The sequence below is a fragment of the Triticum urartu genome, chromosome 2 (assembly GCF_003073215.2).
Source record: "Triticum urartu cultivar G1812 chromosome 2, Tu2.1, whole genome shotgun sequence".
NCBI lineage: Eukaryota > Viridiplantae > Streptophyta > Magnoliopsida > Poales > Poaceae > Triticum > Triticum urartu.
The window spans coordinates 751791084-751810245 of record NC_053023.1 but is presented as its reverse complement, the minus strand read 5'-3'; the positions used below and the strand labels follow the sequence as shown (position 1 = coordinate 751810245).

Sequence of the window (19162 nt, the reverse complement as noted above, 5' to 3'; positions counted from 1 at the left end):
GCGGGCGGCGACCGGAGACAAGAAGGAGAATGCCCACCGACGTAGAAGAGGGGGAGGGGACAAAACCCTAGAGTGTGGTGGTGTGTGGTGGGGGGGGGTTAATTTAGGCTATATATCGTATGAATGGAATGCATTAATGATGATATATGTCATAGTTGGAATGCATTAATGATGGGCGCGGATAACGATGGAGGCCCGGCCCAGCCCAAGAGGCCCAAGAGAGCAAGCAAGAAAGAAAGCGGGTTGTGTGAGGGGGAAGTAACGGAAGAGTTTGGGCGACAAGGCACCGCAGCGCGAGGACAAAGCCAAGCCGCTGCGCCTGCCGTGCCACCCCCCTCCCCCCTCCCCCCTCCCTCCTCCAACCCAAAGAAAAGAAAACAGCGGCGCGGCCACGGGACGCCGCCTCCTCCGCCGCCGCAGTTTCCCATCCCCCTATCTAGTTTTGCAACTCGCCTCCCCTCCGGCCGCCGCGTCCCCCGTATCTGTCCGCTCCCTCGCCAACGACACCGGCCGGCGGCGTAAGTCCCTCTTCTCCATTCTCGCCCCCGACAACTCTCTCTCTCTCTCTGTTGGTTCAACTTCGACCTAGATAGATAGATTAGATAGATTAGATCTCTCGGTCTCAATGCTTGATTCTACGACTATTCCTTATCAACGGAATGAATGTCGATCCCATCTAGTCCCTATTATTATTTACCATCTATCTGTATCTCTATCTGTATTTACTCTCAACAAAATTCAGTCCGCACATACATAGATGCATCTGCTTACTCATATTTGTTTACATCACCTGCTCTCTTTCTTGTTGTTACACATACATAGACAGATGCATACTTATCCCTTTCATATACATACATACATACATACATACATACATACATACTGAATTTTCTAACAATTTCGTTTTCCTCATACATACATACATACAGATACAGGATGATGCCACAACCACAACAAAGGACCATATGTGGGGCTCCTGCTCTTCAATAATATTTCTAATTTCAGCATTGGACCTGATTGCCACCCAAGCCAAGCCTCGCTTCAACCAATCCACCCCTGCTTCCACTCTGCTCTTTTCATCTTCTCTTATTTAAGCTAAGAAAGATTCTGAGTTTGCTTGCATCCATCTCATTACACTAGCTACCCAGCACTATATAAAAATAGTTTGTTAAGGCAACTCTACCATATATCAATCAATTTCCCCTAGCACAATGGAGATGCCGCCGCTCCCTCCTGGATACCGCTTCCACCCAACTGACGTCGAGCTCACCCTCTACTATCTCAAGAGGAAGCTGCTGGGCAAAAAGTTGCTCTGCAACGCCGTTGCAGAAGTTGATATCTACAAGCATGCCCCCTGGGATCTTCCAGGTATATATACATATTCTTTTTTTTAATTTATTTATTACTTATCGCCCTCTTGTATTATTACTAACATTTCCAACCACAAACATGTTTATATCTACATAAACATGTGAGTGACTGTCCTAAAGACTCTTTTGACCGTTTGTTTCTTCAACTTGCTTCAGCAAAATCGTCAATGCCGACCGGGGATCTCCAGTGGTACTTCTTTTGCACCCGTGGCAGAAAGTACTCTGTTGGGCATAGAGCTAACCGTTCAACCGAAGGTGGCTACTGGAAGGCTACTGGAAAGGACAGGCAAGTGGTGTATGAAAATCGCACTGTTGGCATGAAGAGGACCCTGGTGTTTCACTCTGGCAAGGCGCCCAAGGGTACAAGGACCGACTGGGTCATGTATGAATATAGGCTCGTCCAAGGTGAAATACCTGACGCTGGTGTTAGACTGGTATGCCATTTCTTTTTCCCTACTAGTTTGTTTCAGTATCTATTCTATATATGAAACGGGTTCTTTCTCTACTCTAAACTACACGTCCAGCGACAACGACGTAGCATGCCATGCACGATTCAGCAAATTATCGCTCAACACGTGTCTCAACTATTTAGTGTTGAGTAAGACGCAAGCTTTCCTTTTCCAGTATGAGCTGAACCGTTTTTCCTAACGTCAATTAGAATAATACACGTGCCACTAACGCACATTCAATGCTCCAAATATCCTTTTGTTTCTGGTAAATTAAATCCTGAGACTATATTTGGGAATTGCGTTATGAGTAGCAAAGATAGAAAGGTCCAAACAGCTAAAAACAAGGGCTGTGTCATGATCAAAGAAAGAATTGCAGCAATTACCTACCCCTTAAACTGAACTAGTTTATTCTTCAACCCAGAGGTAGCACTGACGTGATCTTTTCCGTTTGTTATTACTAGCAAAATGTTTGTTAGCGCCACTTGCACGCCAAGCAGTATGTTGATTCTTGTTTACCTTTTATTATTGCAGGATGATTCCGTTCTCTGCAAAGTCCATAAGAAAAGCGGTCCAGGTCCCAAGATTGGGGAACAGTATGGCGCTCCATTTGAGGAACAGGAAGAGGAATTGAATGATGCGAATGGGGACGCTTCCTGTTTATCCCCCGCTGCGCCCCATTCCGCCCCTGGACCAAGCCATGGTGGTGTGCTGAACTCTGCGGGTCAGCAACTTAGTAACGGCGGTGGGGTTTCCCTGAGCCTTTTGGCAGCAAATAATGGCGGCACCAGTGGTGCCCGTCCTGACAGGGCCTCTCACCCAGATGTTAACTGGGACAGCATACATGTAGAGCAGCTAGCTGATATCATCGGTCGTCTCTCGACGAATCCTGAAGGCCAACATGGCCCATCGGTAATTTCTCTTTCTGAGCCCGACTGTCCGTTTCATGCTTATCGGGTTGACTGGATCGATCTTAACTATATTTGTATTTAACTTTATATTTTTGGTTTGGATGACGCAGTCTGATTTGACGACCGCTAACCAAGACAGCGAAACTATATTTGACATAACGGGGCAGGTCATCCCTTGTTCACTGGAGAGCAGCCTGTGCAAGCAGTGTGACGAGTGCGGTGTGCGGCTGGCTGACCCTTTGCTGGAACCGGCGGCTGGTGAGCCGTACATGGAGCTGAATGACCTGTTGTCGCGGTGCCATGCTGCCCGGCAGGTTGCAGATGGCAGCAGCAGCCAGGTGGTGGTGGTGTCGAATGGTGAGGGCCCTGTGTTGGATCTGGAGCTGAAGCTTGGGGTTGAGTCCTCTGACAGCGTTGGGCAAAGTAGCGGCGCCGTGTCTGCGGCGGCTTCTGGATCGGGGGCCCCGTCTAGCTAGAAGAAGTGGTGGTCTCTCTAGCTCAGGGGTATGTATGCTCTCGCCTGTCACTATAGCAGCCTTGTATTATATTTGTGGTTGTGTGTTAACCTTGTGTCAAGTAGTAAAGTAGGAGACTGACAAGGCGTGGTATTATTTGGTTGTTGTTGTTGCAGGTGGCATGGGTAGGTTCTTGATTGGCGTGAGACGGTGAAGGAACCGTTTTAATTTTATTGGTTCCGATGATATATATGGAAGGAGAATGTGTGAATATTGGGAGGGTCCCTTTCCCTCCCTTGAGTTTGTTAAGTGATTGAATTGGATGGAGAAGCATTGGTTGGTTGGATGGAGAAGTAAAAAGTTTTGCATTTCATTAGGTTAGATTAGATTAGATGATTCCTCTGGGCTGGGCTGGGCTGGGCTGAGCTGACTGTAACAGCAGTGAGTCAGTCTAGACTCTAGAGTGGATTAATCAATCCGATTAGGTTGACTCTTGACTGTTTAATTGTCTGTTGGTTGTATGGTTGTATGTACCTTACCTGTCCTGACCTGAGACTGAGACATGATGATGAATTGATGTTTAGGCAAACAAACAAATTTTGCTTGCTTGCTTGCAAGTCTGCGTCTTGCCCTTGTCGTTGTTTTAGTTTGGTTCATTCAGTTTGTTTGTTTGTTTGTTGGTTTAGTGTTTGATTAAGTTATTAGGAATCCTTTATATTGCTGTTTGTTTCAGTTTTTGTTGGTTCAGAAAGGTGCATGTCAGCAGGAATTATGAATGGATGATTAGACAAGACTAGTCTGCTTTGCTTGTTTGTTTGTTGACTCATGTCTTAGAGGCATGTAGAATTTTTTAATGGCAGATAAGTAGTACAATACATAGGGAACAAACAGTATACTAGTATGTTTATTTATGCTAAATAAAATAGTATATAGTGTTGGCATTGACATTGAGATTCCACCTATGTTTTTGTTTAAGTAGATTTTTTTAATGCAGATAGTTCAATGTTGGCATACACTATTAGTACTACTCTCTTTGTCCCATAATATAAGAGCGAGTGTTTTTGACACTAGACAGAGAGAGTACTTTGCTAATTAACAAGTACTCCCTTCGTAAACTAATATAAGAGTGTTTAGATCATTATTTTAGTAATCTAAACACTCTTATATTAATTTACAGAGGGAGTACGTAATAAGAACTGTCCTAGCAATATACTACTAGTAGTATCTCTCCCTCCCTCTCTCATCTGTCTCACATTCTCCCCTTATAATTAATTGAAATAAAAAGCATAGCGGTTTCTAAGGAGCTTAGGACATATTTGCTTTACATAATTTTCAACTCAAAAGGAATACTAGAGAAAAGTAAAAGTATTAGGATGCCCTCTCCTCTCCACTCAAGTCAAAAGGTAGAGGCCAATATAGACACAATTCTAAGAAATTTATTTAGTACCTCAATTACTCCGGAATAAATGAATGTCATAGTATATAGGAGGAATCCTTGCTATGGGTCGAAAAGCAGAGGTGGGTGACATACAAAGGGAGGGGAAAAGACTTGGCTTCAATAGTAGAGTAAATAAATTGATGCATCTTTATTGATATTGTAATTCCACATATGTTTTTTTGTTTAGCTAGAATTTGTTGTTTATGGCAGATAATTTAGTGTTGGCATAGACTATTTTATATTTTTACTTAGGCATCTCCAACACCGACCCATAAATCGGACACCGCGTCCGTCCATAGACAGGAAAGGACTAGTCCATGCACACGGATGTGGGAGCCGACCATCCAACATTGTCCGCATATGTCCGCTTACATTTTTAAAGAATTTTAATGAAATGAACAAATTTGATGCATATTTTAATGCATCAGACAATATTCGTTCATACTTGGATACTTTTTACATAAGTTGAATGATTTTCATCTAAACCGAAGCAAATTCATTATATTTAGACTTGTTTCAACTAGATCGGACTCTAAACCTAGCCTAAAATGATCACTGGTGCCCGGTACCTATCTCCGGCCGGAAAATGAAGCCCCGCCTCCTCCGTGGGCATGAGCATCGGGAAGTGAAACTATCCGTCTCCACGGCTTGAGCACCGTGGCGGCAGGGCGACCTCATCTTCACCCTTGCTCTTGCGGAGCACCTCATCCACGACCTTGTCGAATTCCCTGGCGTTGGCTGTGTCGCCAATGGTCACGGCGGATGTCCCGAGGGGAGTGATAGGACTCTACCAGCGCCTCATGCTTAGACACGCCGACGTCCAACGATGAGGAGGCGAATGTTGTAGGCTTGCGCCCCGGTCCTGCAGCACCATGTCCGTGTAGTGAGCACGTGCCTCGCCCATGATGATGATGACATTGGCCATAGGTGTGTCCGCAGTGCCGACTTTTATTGAGCTCATCCGTGTGCACACATGGTCGTCGACGGAGCGATGCAAGACCGTTTTGGACGTGAACAGGTTTGGGGGTTGTTATTTTGCCTTACTCTCCCGTCCACCTCTCTGTCTCTCTTTTCCCCTTCTCTTCGCTTCTCTTCTCTCTTTTCCCCGCCGACTAGTCAATAGTAAGTAGATCTGCGATCCGATCCGACCCGGCCGGCGATCCCGCGCGGCGGAGGGCGGGATCGACCAGCCATGGACTCTTCTTCCTCGTCGACGGCGTCGTCCTCTCAGGCGCAGGCGCAGCCGGACTTCGACTACCTGTTCAAGCTCCTCCTCATCGGCGACTCGGGCGTGGGCAAGAGCAGTCTCCTCCTCCGATTCACATCCGACTCCTTCGAGGACCTATCCCCAACCATCGGTACGCACATCTCTTTCTTTCTTTCTTTCTTTCTTTCTTTCCCCCCATCAAATCGGATCCAATCCAATCAAACCTAGCTAATTGGATCCCTGATGAGATGAGATGAGATGAGATGAGATGCAATTGCAATTGCAGGCGTGGACTTCAAGGTGAAGATGGTTAACATTGCCGGCAAGAAGCTCAAGCTCGCCGTCTGGGACACCGGTATTGTATTGTATTGTATTGTACCGTATTGTATTCCCATCTCCACTGGACTAGTAGTTTCTTCTTACATTGATTGAACCGTCTCCGCCGATTTGCTTAGGCCCACTCCACTCGCATACTCTGTTTCTCCAATCTCTTCACTACTCTCTGCTTGCTTTTTTAATTCTAGTACTAGTATAGTGTATATAATGCTTGTCAAATTATTTCATTGTCAAATTATCCTCTAAACAAAGTAGAGCAAGGAAGAATAGTCCCTGCTTCCAAGCTTTTAGTCTTATTATGTCACGTCTAACACATGGCAATTGGTTTTGACTGACTGATGCTTTCATACAATTATTATTAACTACTAATAAAGCCCTATTGCTGCACTACTACTTAAGTGCCTACTGAATTTCCCCTTTCTTTTATTTCCGACTAGATTATGCGTGCTGACGTCGTGTGCCTCTTGTGCAGCTGGGCAGGAACGATTTAGGACCTTGACCAGCTCTTACTACAGAGGGGCACAAGGGATCATCATGGGTAATGTTTACCGTCTCATACTCCTTCCTTTCTTCTCCCCGTCCTATGTACTATGTATATTCGTGCAACTTGATGGCACATTAAATAGCCTAGTTTTGCAACCAAACTACTCTGTCAATTGCCTTATACAGCATTATCAAAACTACACATCAGCTTAAGATTCAGTTATAGATGATTAAGACTTTCGTCACAGAAAATTACTGCATCTATACAGCATCCTTTCAGGCTTGTTGCAACTTTTGAGATCCTCATACAAGGGCACAACAGTTTTTCACTACATGGGGTTGCAAAGCCTGTTTTTTTGTTGCTGTTTCTTTCGTTTGTGTGTTTCTTGCTGGGTTATAACGAGCTGTGTAATTTTGAGAAATGCCACTTAATGCACGTCTCGTCTGTTTTCCAGTGTACGATGTTACTCGCCGAGAAACATTCACGAATCTCTCTGACATATGGGCCAAGGAAATTGACCTGTATTCGACCAACCAGGACTGTATAAAGATGCTTGTCGGAAACAAAGTGGACAAGGTACCGCTTCTGTCCACACCTCTACATTCTTATGTCACTTATCTGTATTTGTGTTGAGGCATGCTGCATAGTAGGTTTCTTAGGTGGATGTTTTTTCCTGTCTGTGTTTAGATTTGACTTGAGAGCAGAGCTGAATGTGGATAATGCTTGGTTTGGCAGGAAAGTGAGAGGGCTGTCACCAAGAAGGAAGGCATTGACTTTGCCAGGGAGTATGGGTGTTTATTTCTGGAATGCAGTGCGAAAACCAAAGTGAACGTGGAGCAGTGCTTTGAGGAGCTTGTGCTCAAGGTATGTATACATGATGTTGTGACTTTGAGCTCTCGATGATTCGTTCTGTATCTGGCATGGTTGTACTAGTGTGAAACTGCCCTTCAAACGGCTATTGATGCATCAAGGCGTGTCCGTGCACACTAGTGGAATGCTGCTTGGTCTGTTTATGTGTCAAGAAAAAGGACCAGTATAAATTAGCTCTTGTTGGTCAGTCTTGTTACTCACACGTGGAACAGTCTCAAGATAGAATAGAAATACTTACGAGTGCAGATGATTCAGTATCAATTTTCTGTATTGATATGGAGTTTTTCTTTCCCATGTGTTGAAACTGACATGAATGTTGCCCACACGATGGTGCAGATATTGGACACGCCGAGCCTGTTGGCGGATGCATCCTCTGGGGCGAAGAAGAACATCTTCAAGCAGAAGGCGCCAGAGGCTGATGCTGCGGCGAGCGGCTGCTGTTGATTTGAATCACGCATGCTAATCCCGGACATCTATCTATGATCTATCTTAGTGGAGGATGGATGAAAACGTTTGTTGGAGAAAGTGATGATATCTAGGCAGCTTGTTTGTTTCTGCCGGTTTTATTTCGCTTTTGTGTTGCTGTATATGAATCAGTCAGTCCTCCTCATGTTGAATCACAAAACAAAACGGAGTACCTTGGCAGCTTTCAGCTCTCTATATAATGTACGTATTATTAAGAAAAGCTCTATACATTTACTCACGAGGAATCAATCGATTTGTGCTGAAATTTAGTTTGTGCATACATACATACATACATACAGACAGACATCAAGTTCCTGTATTAGGCTAATCAATTTGAATCCTATCAATTCCGTCTAGTTTGTATTCATCAATTCTATCAATTTGATCTCGAGCATGCAGACATCAATTCAGAAAAATATTTGTCCTCAACATTACTTATTGTTCCTTTAGAACATGGTATATGGGCAAGCTCTGTTGCATGTTGAGACAAGTACATGCCTGTCTCCCAAACACGTTCAGAGAAGATCAATTTTGTTCCTTTGTAAATGAAAATTGCTCTCAATTTTCCTCAGAGGATATTCCTGCATTTTTGCATGTCTCAATTCTGCTTAAAGTTCACTTGTACATTAACCAACAGTTGCTCTCAATTTTGCTACATCATGTCTCAATTTTTGCATGTAGACATTCCACTTAAATAAAACCGAAGTGGAGAAAGATGGCACCCAGCGAGGAATAGGATCGATGATCAAGAGTTCCAGAATTGATGGCCAAGCAATCAGTCTGAAAAACAACACGGCCCATGCCATGGTCTTGAGCAAACCGGACCGCATCCGCATGCAGCAGGGCACAAGCTTCAGCATGAAGAGCATCGGACATGTTTTGCAGGCTCCAGACCACATTTTCTTTACCCCTTCCTTTGCAGCGCAGAAACAAGTGCCCTCCAATGTCCTCCGGCAGTCCATGGCAACTTGTGTCCAACTCAACTCCAATGTGCTCCACGTCTCGCAGCAAAGGGTGATTATTGTGTGCCAATCTCCACATACAACAAGAAATGCTTCCTGTATATGATTGTGATGACATGCATGCCTCATGGTGGTTGTTCGGGGGGGTGCACGAAACAACTCCTCCTTGAAAACCATCCTTGGTAACAAGCTCATAAAAGAAGAGAGTTGGTGTAGCGGGCAGCAAGGAGAAGTAGCCGGAGCGCTTGTGGCTAGCGACCAAGTTGCCATGAGTCCAGCAACAGCCATTGTGAGATGCTTGCACCAGTCCATAGATGGACAGTTACCCTCCAGCGCCAACCAAACCGTCGCCCATCTATTTTCCGTTTCCCGTACATTCATTTTTATTTCTTCCAGGTTATGAAATTGAATGACACACGTATGCAGTCAGTTGAGTTGAGTTGCGGGTTATGAATCTGAAAACTGAATGACACACGCTTATATTTCTTCCAGGTTGTTGCTTACATTGGAAACCTCGTCAAGTTGTTCATCTCGTTCCACTGGTCATACAGTACAGTGCTCAAACTAGTTAATTTTTATTCTTTTTTTAATTCAATTCAAAAAGGAGGAGAAACTGTATGGCCAAAATTTATTTATAACTGAAAACTGAATGATAACTCAGTCAGTCAAGTCAGTTTCAGGTTCTGAAACTAGACTCTAAGCTCTGGTCTAGGGTTTTCTCTTGGGATTTATCCACCTTGTTTCACGCTTTGGCTGTTCCCGCCAATGAGGAGGCGGCACCGGCTCACACACGCAAGGCCAGCACCAAGTTTGCTGGACCACAGTGGGTATCATTTCCTTGCTGAGCTGGTTTTCATATTCTTTGGGGGCAAAATATAATTAATTCACCTATCTTTAACTGGAAAGAGTTTTAAAATTATGTTTCATGAAAAAATATGAAAAATTTAAAGATGATAATGATTATTTGATTCATGAACTGAAAATATATTCATGAATTTTATTAAATGTTTGTGAAACTTTAAAAAGTCCTCGAATGGTAAAAACATTTAATTCTAAAATAACTAAAAATATTTAGTTCTTTCTCTCAGAAATAATGAATTTGAAAATATTCAAAAAAATTAAATGTTTGTTCACCTTTTAAATTATGAATAAACCATATTTAGATTTTTTTAAATGTTGGCAAATTTTTAAAAGTTCACTAATTTTAAAAATATCCATTCATCAAAAATTGAAAAGGAGAAAATAAAAAAGAAGGAAAACAAAGAAGAGAAAAGTTTTAAATACCTGAAAGGAAATCAGTAAAACGGCCGGTGAAAACACATAAAATAAACCCATGTGAAGAATATAGCCAGGAAAAACAAAAAACATACATAGGTCGGACGCTTAGCCCATGGGGTGCGCTGTTGGTGGAAATCTAGCATGCTAAGCATCGCAAATGCTATTTCTCACTTTTTGTGAGTAGCACTTAGCACTTGCCTCGGTGCTACCAACATGGTTCTCACCCCAATATCAAGGACACAAACGGTTTCATAAAAAAAACGAGACGCCATTGATCTTTGCTTCAGTTATTTCAGTGTGGGAAACGGTTTTCGCGTGTTTTTTGTGTGGATTTGTGTATTTATTTTTCTTTCTGACTCGTTTTCAGTTAATTGTTCTTCTTTTCTTACTTTTCATTATTTTTTCTTATTTCCTTACGTCACTTTCTTCCCCTTAGAAATTTCCAATGAATGCTTAAAAAAATGGATCTTTAATATCTTGGGGTTTTAAAAAAAGCGCAATTGTTTTGCATTTCCATGAAACATTTCTGCAACATGTGAACATTTAAATTGTCATCATTTATTAATGTTACAAACATCTTTCTAGTAAATTACGCGAACAAAATTTCACTTTTTTTGCAATAATTGTGGCTTTTACATTTGCATGAACATTTTTCAAGAATGTCATGAATATATTTTAAACTTGTGAGAAAACATATGAACATATTTTCTAGAAACGCATGCACATATATTCCTCAAAATAATGTAATATTTATAAGCAGAGACAAAAATAAATAATAGAAAAAATATAAAAATAAAAACAAAGTAAGTGCATACAGTGGTTTGCGGTAGCGCGCACTCACATCTTGCGCTGAGACTGGCCCATTTACGAGGACATAACCGTCCAAGCAAACGAGAAATAGATACCTCTGTTTTCAAAATCTTTATTAATTTAAATAATATTCATGTATTTTATAAAAAATATTGCAAATCATGAATTTAAATTTCTTTCATGAATTTTAAATTTTCATAAATCTATAAGATGTTCTCACATTATTTAAAACAATAGAAACCATGAATTTAAAATTTGATCATGAATTGCGAAAAATATTCATGAAGTTGAAAAGATTTTCACGATTTTATAAAATATTGTTCAATTAAAAACTTTGTTTTTTAAAAATAATATTCACATCTTTTTAAAATATCCATGATGTTTAGAAAATGTTCATGAATTGGTTAGAAATGTTCATGTTTTTTAGAAGAAGAAAAATTTACTAGAAATAAACTAAAGTAGAAAAATAGAAATGAAGAGTGTGGAAATGAAAAGGGTTAGAGAAATTGAATAAAGTTCATATAAAAATATTTCATTAGAAAGAATAAAAGGATAAGAAAGGGTAAAAATGGGAAACAAAAAAGGAAATAATGAAAAACCCGAAAGGAAATAACAGCAAACAAAAGAAAAACTCTTGGTGTAAGAACCCCAAAGACTGTTATTTCTCACTTATTACCTCTACGAGATTAGTGCTTTCCTCGGGGGCTCTACATGGAACACGACCCAATAGCAAGGATCCAGCGAATCTGGTGATTGTTGTTATGTGGTAGCACAATAGCCTACAGCCGATCTGATGGCGGCGTTCTGGACGCATTCTTGCTCGATGCGGCATCGTCTGATAGCACCGCAGGATGATGGAGCGTCGACCCGGCTTCTTCGATGGTAGAGCTCTTCATGGTCATGTGGATGACATGGGAGCTGGGCCTCGCGGTGGTGACGGTCTTGATGAGGCTGGCGGCGGTATGGGACGCCTCTTCCACCAATAGACGGGATTCAATGTGGCTCGGCAGGTGACACATGCACAACTTTAGGAGTCGTCGGGCGGTGCCTGCCATCGACGGGTGAAGCCTCCGGCGGATGCTAACCATGATGTCTCATGCGGATGCGTAGCCTAGAAGAGTTTCTAGTAAAGATGGATGTGGAGTGATGCACTTTAGAAGACTTGGATGCTCTTTCACATCTTAAAATTCTTTCGGTCCAAAGACTAGAAAATATGCCTGGTAGTTCAATTGCTAAAAGGGCCAAGATTAGCAACAAGAAGAATATGGAATATTTGGAGTTAAATTGCTAAAGGGATGATGAAGCAAGAGAAAAAGTGTGCCAAATTGGGCTGGAGCAACAAGAGAGGATGGAGGTTGTATTTGATGAGTTGTGCCCTCCATCTAAATTGGAGTCACTAAGTATATCAAGATATTTTGTTCGCTACCAAATTGGTTGCAGCCCCCATCAGCAACAACCTTCAAGAGCTTGAATAATATTAACCTAGTGCACATAACCCACTTCACCCGACTGTCCTCACAATTTTGCATCACCAAATGAAGATACATCATTTGCTAGAGCTGGTTTTGGTCCAAGTGCCCCAAATGAAAGTATTTTGGACACTCTGACCGTTTTCATCATCCGGGTTGATAAGATCATATTTTTGAGGTATTTAATCGACAATTAGCCTTTGATGTCTTCTTCAAAATAGAGCAATTCAATCGGAGTTACTACTAACAGGAGCCAGTTCTAGTTGTGATTAGAACAATTGACGACGTCCTAAAAATGCTTTTGTTGATATCAAACTCTAAAATTGAACTGTTGACTTCTTACCTATTGGTTTTTACTGTGATTCTAAATCCAACCCTCTAAATATTGGTAACGTAGTATTTCAAAAAATTTCCTACGATCACGCAAGATCTATCTAGGAGAAGCATAGCAACAAGCGGGGAGAGTGTGTCCACATACCCTTGTAGACCGAAAGCGAAAGCATTTATCAACGCGGTTGATGTAGTCGTACGTCTTCACGATCCGACCGATCCTAGCACCAAACGTACGACACCTCTGTGTTCAGCACACGTTCAGCTCGATGACGTCCCTTGTACTCTTGATCCAGTTGAGGCCGAGAGAGAGTTCCGTCAGCACGACCGCGTGGTGACGGTGATGATGAAGTTACTGGCGCAGGGCTTCGCCTAAGCACTATGACGATATGACCGAGGTGTGTAACTATGGAGGGGGGCACCGCACACGGCTAAGACAAATCTTGTGTGCCTCTGGGGTGCTCCTCTCCCCTGTATATAAAGGAGGGAGGGAGGAGGCGGCCGGCCTAGGGGGCGAGCCAAGCATAGGGAGTCCTACTAGGACTCCCAAGTCCTAGTAGGATTCCCTTTCCTATTCGGAGTAGGAGAGAAGGAAAGAGAGGGAGAGGGAGAAGGAAAGGAGGGGGGGGGTTGCGCCCCTACCCCTTGTCCAATTCGGTTTGGGCAGGGGGAGGTGCGCGCTGATACGTCCATTTTGCATCATGCTTTTATATCGATATTTATTGCATTGTGGGCTGTTACTACGTGTTATGTCACAATACTTATGGCTATTCTCTTTTATTTTACAAGGTTTACATGAAGAGGGAGAATGCCGGTAGCTGGGATTCTGGGCTTGAAAAAGAGCAAATATTGGAGACCTATTCTGCACAGCTCCAAAAGTCCTGAAACTCCACGAAAGTCATTTTGGGAATTAATAAAAAATATTGAGCGGAAGAAATACCAGAGGGGGGCCACCCACCATCCACGAGGGTGGGGGGCGCGCCCTACCCCCTGGGCGCGCCCCCTGCCTCGTGGGCCACCCGGCAGCCCTCCGGTGCCCATCTTCTGCTGTATGAAGTCTTTTACCCTGGAAAAAATCATAAGCAAGCTCATGGGACGAAACTCCGCCGTCACGAGGCGGAACCTTGGCGGAACCAATCTAGAGCTCCGGCAGAGCTGTTCTGCCGAGGAAACTTCCCTCCGGGAGGGGGAAATCATCGCCATCGCCATCACCAACGATCCTCTCATCGGTAGGGGGTCAATCTCTGTCAACATCTTCACCAGCTTCTCTCAAACCCTAGTTCATCTCTTGTATCCAATCTTTGTCCCAACAAGGCCTCAGATTGGTGCGTGTGGGTTGCTAGTAGTGTTGATTACTCCTTGTAGTTGATGCTAGTTGGTTTATTTGGTGGAAGATCATATGTTCAGATCCATTATGCATATTAATACCCCTCTGATTATGAACATGAATATGATTTGTGAGTAGTTACGTTTGTTCCTGAGGACATGGGAGAAGTCTTGCTATTAGTAGTCATGTGAATTTGGTATTCGTTCGATATTTTGATGAGATGTATGTTGTCTCTCCTCTAGTGGTGTTATGTGAACGTCGACTACATGACACTTCACCATTATTTGGGCCTAGAGGAAGGCATTGGGAAGTAAGCTTAAACCCTAGTTTATAAGTTGCTTCGTAAGGGGCTGATTTGGATCCACATGTTTCATGCTATGGTTAGGTTTACCTTAATACTTCTTTTGTAGTTGCGGATGCTTGCAATAGGGGTTAATCATAAGTGGGATGCTTGTCCAAGAAAGGGAAGTACTCAAGCACTGGTCCACCCACATATCAAATTATCAAAGTAACGAACGTGAATCATATGAGCGTGATGAAAACTAGCTTGACGATAATTCCCATGTGTCCTCGGGAGTGTTTTCCTTTATATAAGAGTTTTTCCAGGCTTGTCCTTTACTACAAAAAGGATTGGGCCACCTTGCTGCACCGTATTTACTTTCATTGCTTGTTACCTGTTACAAATTATCTTGTCACAAAACTATCTGTTACCTATAATTTCAGTGCTTGCAGAGAATACCTTACTAAAAACTGCTTTTCATTTCCTTCTGCTCCTCGTTGGGTTCGACACTCTTACTTATCGAAAGGACTACGATAGATCCCCTACACTTGTGGGTCATCAAGACTCTTTTCTGGCGCCATTGCCGGGGAGTGAAGCGCCTTTGGTAAGTGGAACTTGGTAAGGAAACATTTATATAGTGTGCTGAAATTTACTGTCACTTGTTACTATGGAAACTAATCCTTTGAGGGGCTTGTTCGGGGTATCTTCACCCCGACCAGTAGAGAAAAGAGTTTCTCCTCAACCTACTGAACCTACTGAAAATGTTTACTTTGAAATTCCTTCGGGTATGGTAGAGAAACTACTAGCTAATCCCTTTGCAGGAGATGGAACATTGCATCCCGATTTACATCTTATCTATGTGGATGAAGTTTGCGGATTATTTAAGCTTGCAGGTATGCCCGATGATGTTATCAAGAAGAAGGTTTTCCCTTTATCTTTGAAGGGAGATGCATTGACATGGTATAAGCTATGTGATGATATGGGATCCTGGGACTATAAATGATTGAAATTGGAATTTCACTAGAAGTTTTATCCTATGCATCTTGTTCATCGTGATCGTAATTATATATATAATTTTTGGCCTCACGAAGGAGAAAGCATCTCTCAAGCTTGGGGGAGGCTTAAGTCAATGTTATATTCATGCCCCAATCATGAGCTCCCAAGGGAAATGATTATTCAAAAAATTTATGCTCGGCTTTCTCTTAATGATCGCTCCATGCTCGATACTTCTTGTGCTGGTTCTTATATGATGAAGACTATTGAATTCAAGTGGGATTTATTGGAAAGAATTAAACGCAACGCTGAAGATTGGGATTCCGATGATGGTAAGGAGTCAGGTATGACACCTAAGTTTGATTGTGTTAAATCTTTTATGGATACAGATGCCTTTCGTGGATTTAGCACCAAATATGGACTTGACTCTGAGATAGTAGCTTCCTTCTGTGAATTATTTGCTACTCATGTTGATCTCCCTAAGGAGAAGTGGTTTAAATATAATTCTCCCACTGAGGTAAAGGTAGTTGCACCTGTTACAGTTGAAGAAAATACTATCACTTATAATGATCCTATTGTTCCTACTACTTATGTTGAGAAACCACCTTTCCTATTAGGATAAAGGATCATGCTAAAGCTTCAACTGTGGTTCGTAAGAGTAATACTAGAACATATACACCACCTGAGCAAATTAAATTTGAACCTAGTATTGCTATGGTTAAAGATCTCTTGGCCGATAATATTGATGGGCATGTTATTTATTTCTGTGATGAAGCTGCTAGAATTGCTAGACCTGATGCTAAGAAACATAGACCCGTTGTAGGCATGCCTGTTATTTCTATTAAAATAGGAGATCATTATTATCATGGCTTATGCGATATGGGTGCTAGTGCCAGTGCAATACCTTATTCCTTATATGAAGAAATTATGCATGATATTGCTCCTGCTGAGGTAGAAGAAATTGATGTTACAATTAAGCTTGCAAATAGAGATACTATTTCACCAATTGGGATTGTTAGAGATGTTGAAGTCTTGTGTGGGAAAGTTAAATATCCTACTGATTTTCTTATTATTGGTTCCCCACAAGATAACTTTTGTCCCATTATATTTGGCAGACCCTTCTTGAACACTGTTAATGCTAAGATAGATTGCAAAAAGGACGTTGTTACAATTGTCTTGGGGGATATGTCTCATGAGTTTAATTTTGCTAAGTTTCGTAGACAACCCCATGATAAAGAATTGCCTAGTAAGGATGAAATTATTGGTCTTGCTTCTATTGCCGTGCCTCCTACTGATCCTTTAGAACAATATTTGCTAGACCATGAAAATGATATGTTTATGAATGAAAGAAGGGAAATAGATGAAGTATTATTTAAATAGGGACCTATTTTGAAACACAACTTGCCTGTTGAAATCCTAGGAGATCCTCCACCACCCAAGGGTGATCCCGTGTTTGAGCTTAAACCATTACCTGATACTCTTAAATATGCTTATCTTGACGAAAAGAAAATATATCCTGTTATTATTAGTTTTTTTTTGAACCACTGAAACATTAGGAGAGGCTCCTACTGCAAATTAAATAAATGAATCAGCAACTGTACATAAGTTGTATGTTACAAAGCCATCCCACTTTGTGGGCGGAGAGAGGGGGGGAGGTATAATCAGAGCTTTATTACAAGGTATCTAAGAAATAAAGTAAGAAGGGTTTATTCTTATCTCCCACCCTATAAGTGAGGAGGGATAGGTCTTCTTTCAATCTAGAGAGCCAAGAGTTTGTGGATGGAGTGATTCCACGAAAGTGCTTATTGTTCCTTTCTTTCCAGATACTCCAAGCAGACTGTAGAAGTATTTCAACGAATAATGGTCTATTCCATGAAGTTTTAGCCAATTCCACCAATCCAACCTATTACCTTGAGTAGACCCTTGCATTCCAATTTTGGCCCAACAATGTAAGCTAAAAGGGCATTCAAAAAACAGGTGCTCCACCGTTTCATCAGTGCATGTTGGGCAAAGCAGGCAACCAAAGGTGTTACCAATGTTGTAATGTCTTCGTTTTAGCATGTTTCTGGTGTTCAACCTGTCCGAGAGTAGGAGCCATCCAAAGACTTTGATTTTCATAGTGGTTTTGGACTTCCATAACCACGAATATGCAGGATGAGCTTGGATGTCTCTAAAGAAAAAGTCATAGAATTTGTTGGCCGAGAAGTGAGTGGATCCCCATATGTATGTCCATTCATCATGTGTTGATTGATCTTCCAGCTGAATGTTCGAGGTCATGCTCTGTAGATCTCTGGTCTCAGCATGAGCCTGCGCAGATAATGGTAGGTGGAACGTTTCCTGCAAGCTGGTGGTCCCCAGGAACGCGTGAACAGAGATGTCTTCATCCTTGGCAAATGAGAAGGCGCGAGGGTGAGTTTCGGCCAGGATTTCACCTAGCCACATATCTTTCCAGAAGAGAGTGGTTGATCCATTACTCACATTAACCAGGGTGATTCCTCTATAAGTGGGCATGAGCTTTGAGACATCTCGCCACTAGAAGGAGCCACAAGAATCAGTTGCGTGGGGTATCCTGGAGGTGTAATAAGAGTTCCAAATTAACTCAACCCAGGGCAGGTCCCAATGGTTATAGAACTTATGTAGAAACTTGAGGAGTAGGGCCTCGTTCTGGATTTTCAGGTTTAGAACCCCCAGGCCACCACATCTTTTTGGTTTGCAGACCATATCTCAAGCAGCCAGGGAAGTGCATTTGTCGCCTTGATCAGTTTTTTTGTCCACAAACATTTTCGCGTATCTTGTCCAGGAGTTCAATAATTCCAGCTGGAAGCTTGAGCGTGCACATAGCGAAGATGATGAGAGAGGTAATGACCGAGTTGAGCAGAGATAGCTTGCCACCATAGGATATCATATTAAGAGTTGGTGAGAGCCTTCTTTCCACCCGACAGACCATAGGCATACACTACAAAACAATACACTTCTGTGATGATACGTGTTTGTCACAGTAGGTCACGTTTTCTGTCATGCATGTACATCCATGACAAATTTATGACAGAATCAAGATAGTCATACCTGTGCTGTCATAGAAGTGTTCCATGACATTACCAAAATTATCATCACAGGAGTGTCCACTTCCATGACGATAAATCGCGCGTCACAGAAGTGCTTTCATCAAGGGTGACCGACACATGGCATCCACCATAATGGAACGCCGTTAAGCTATCGGGTCCAGTTTTGGATCCGATAATCCGTTAACAGCCCAGACCAATGGGGATCTTCGACGTGTAAAATCATCATTGGCCGGAGGAAACACGTGTTGCCTCACCGTTGGGACAGATGTCATCCACTCATTGGACAGGAGGCGCCTATGATAGGTCGACACGTGGCACGGCCCAACAGTGGCCCATTCCGGTGAAAAAGGCCGGCCCAATAAAAAATAGCAGGCCGACCCATATAAGGCCTACTTGTGTCAGGTCCATTTAAGCCCACGACCCATACGAGATGTGCTAATTCGGCCTGTCAACGACCCGTTAAAGATTTGACACCATTGCAGCCCATTGTCAGTTCGAGCCCGTTAACAGCCCGCTATATATTTGGGCTCAATATCGGCCTGATGAGATTCCGGCCTGTTAATTAACGGCCCATTCAGTGGATGGGCCAATTTTCACGATGTACATCTTTCGGCATTTTAGCGACCCATTTAAATATTGGGCTAATTTCTGGCCCGATGTGTCTTT

At 42.5% G+C, this 19162-nt stretch overlaps 2 protein-coding genes across 2 annotated transcripts; both read left to right on the top strand.

The window, feature by feature from the left end:
- The first annotated feature begins 343 nt into the window (after nucleotides 1–343).
- On the top strand, nucleotides 344–3796 carry LOC125534657 (NAC domain-containing protein 82-like). Its single transcript, XM_048697823.1, has 6 exons — nucleotides 344–518; nucleotides 930–1368; nucleotides 1527–1804; nucleotides 2351–2728; nucleotides 2838–3231; nucleotides 3359–3796. The coding sequence occupies exons 2-5, from the start codon at nucleotides 1212–1214 to the stop codon at nucleotides 3201–3203; spliced, it is 1179 nt and encodes a 392-aa protein (XP_048553780.1). The 5' UTR covers nucleotides 344–518; nucleotides 930–1211; the 3' UTR covers nucleotides 3204–3231; nucleotides 3359–3796.
- A 1829-nt stretch (nucleotides 3797–5625) lies between these two features.
- LOC125540514 (ras-related protein RABC1-like) lies at nucleotides 5626–8231 on the top strand. Its single transcript, XM_048704127.1, has 6 exons — nucleotides 5626–5978; nucleotides 6114–6182; nucleotides 6636–6701; nucleotides 7102–7223; nucleotides 7383–7511; nucleotides 7854–8231. The coding sequence occupies exons 1-6, from the start codon at nucleotides 5813–5815 to the stop codon at nucleotides 7959–7961; spliced, it is 660 nt and encodes a 219-aa protein (XP_048560084.1). The 5' UTR covers nucleotides 5626–5812; the 3' UTR covers nucleotides 7962–8231.
- Nucleotides 8232–19162: the final 10931 nt, after the last annotated feature.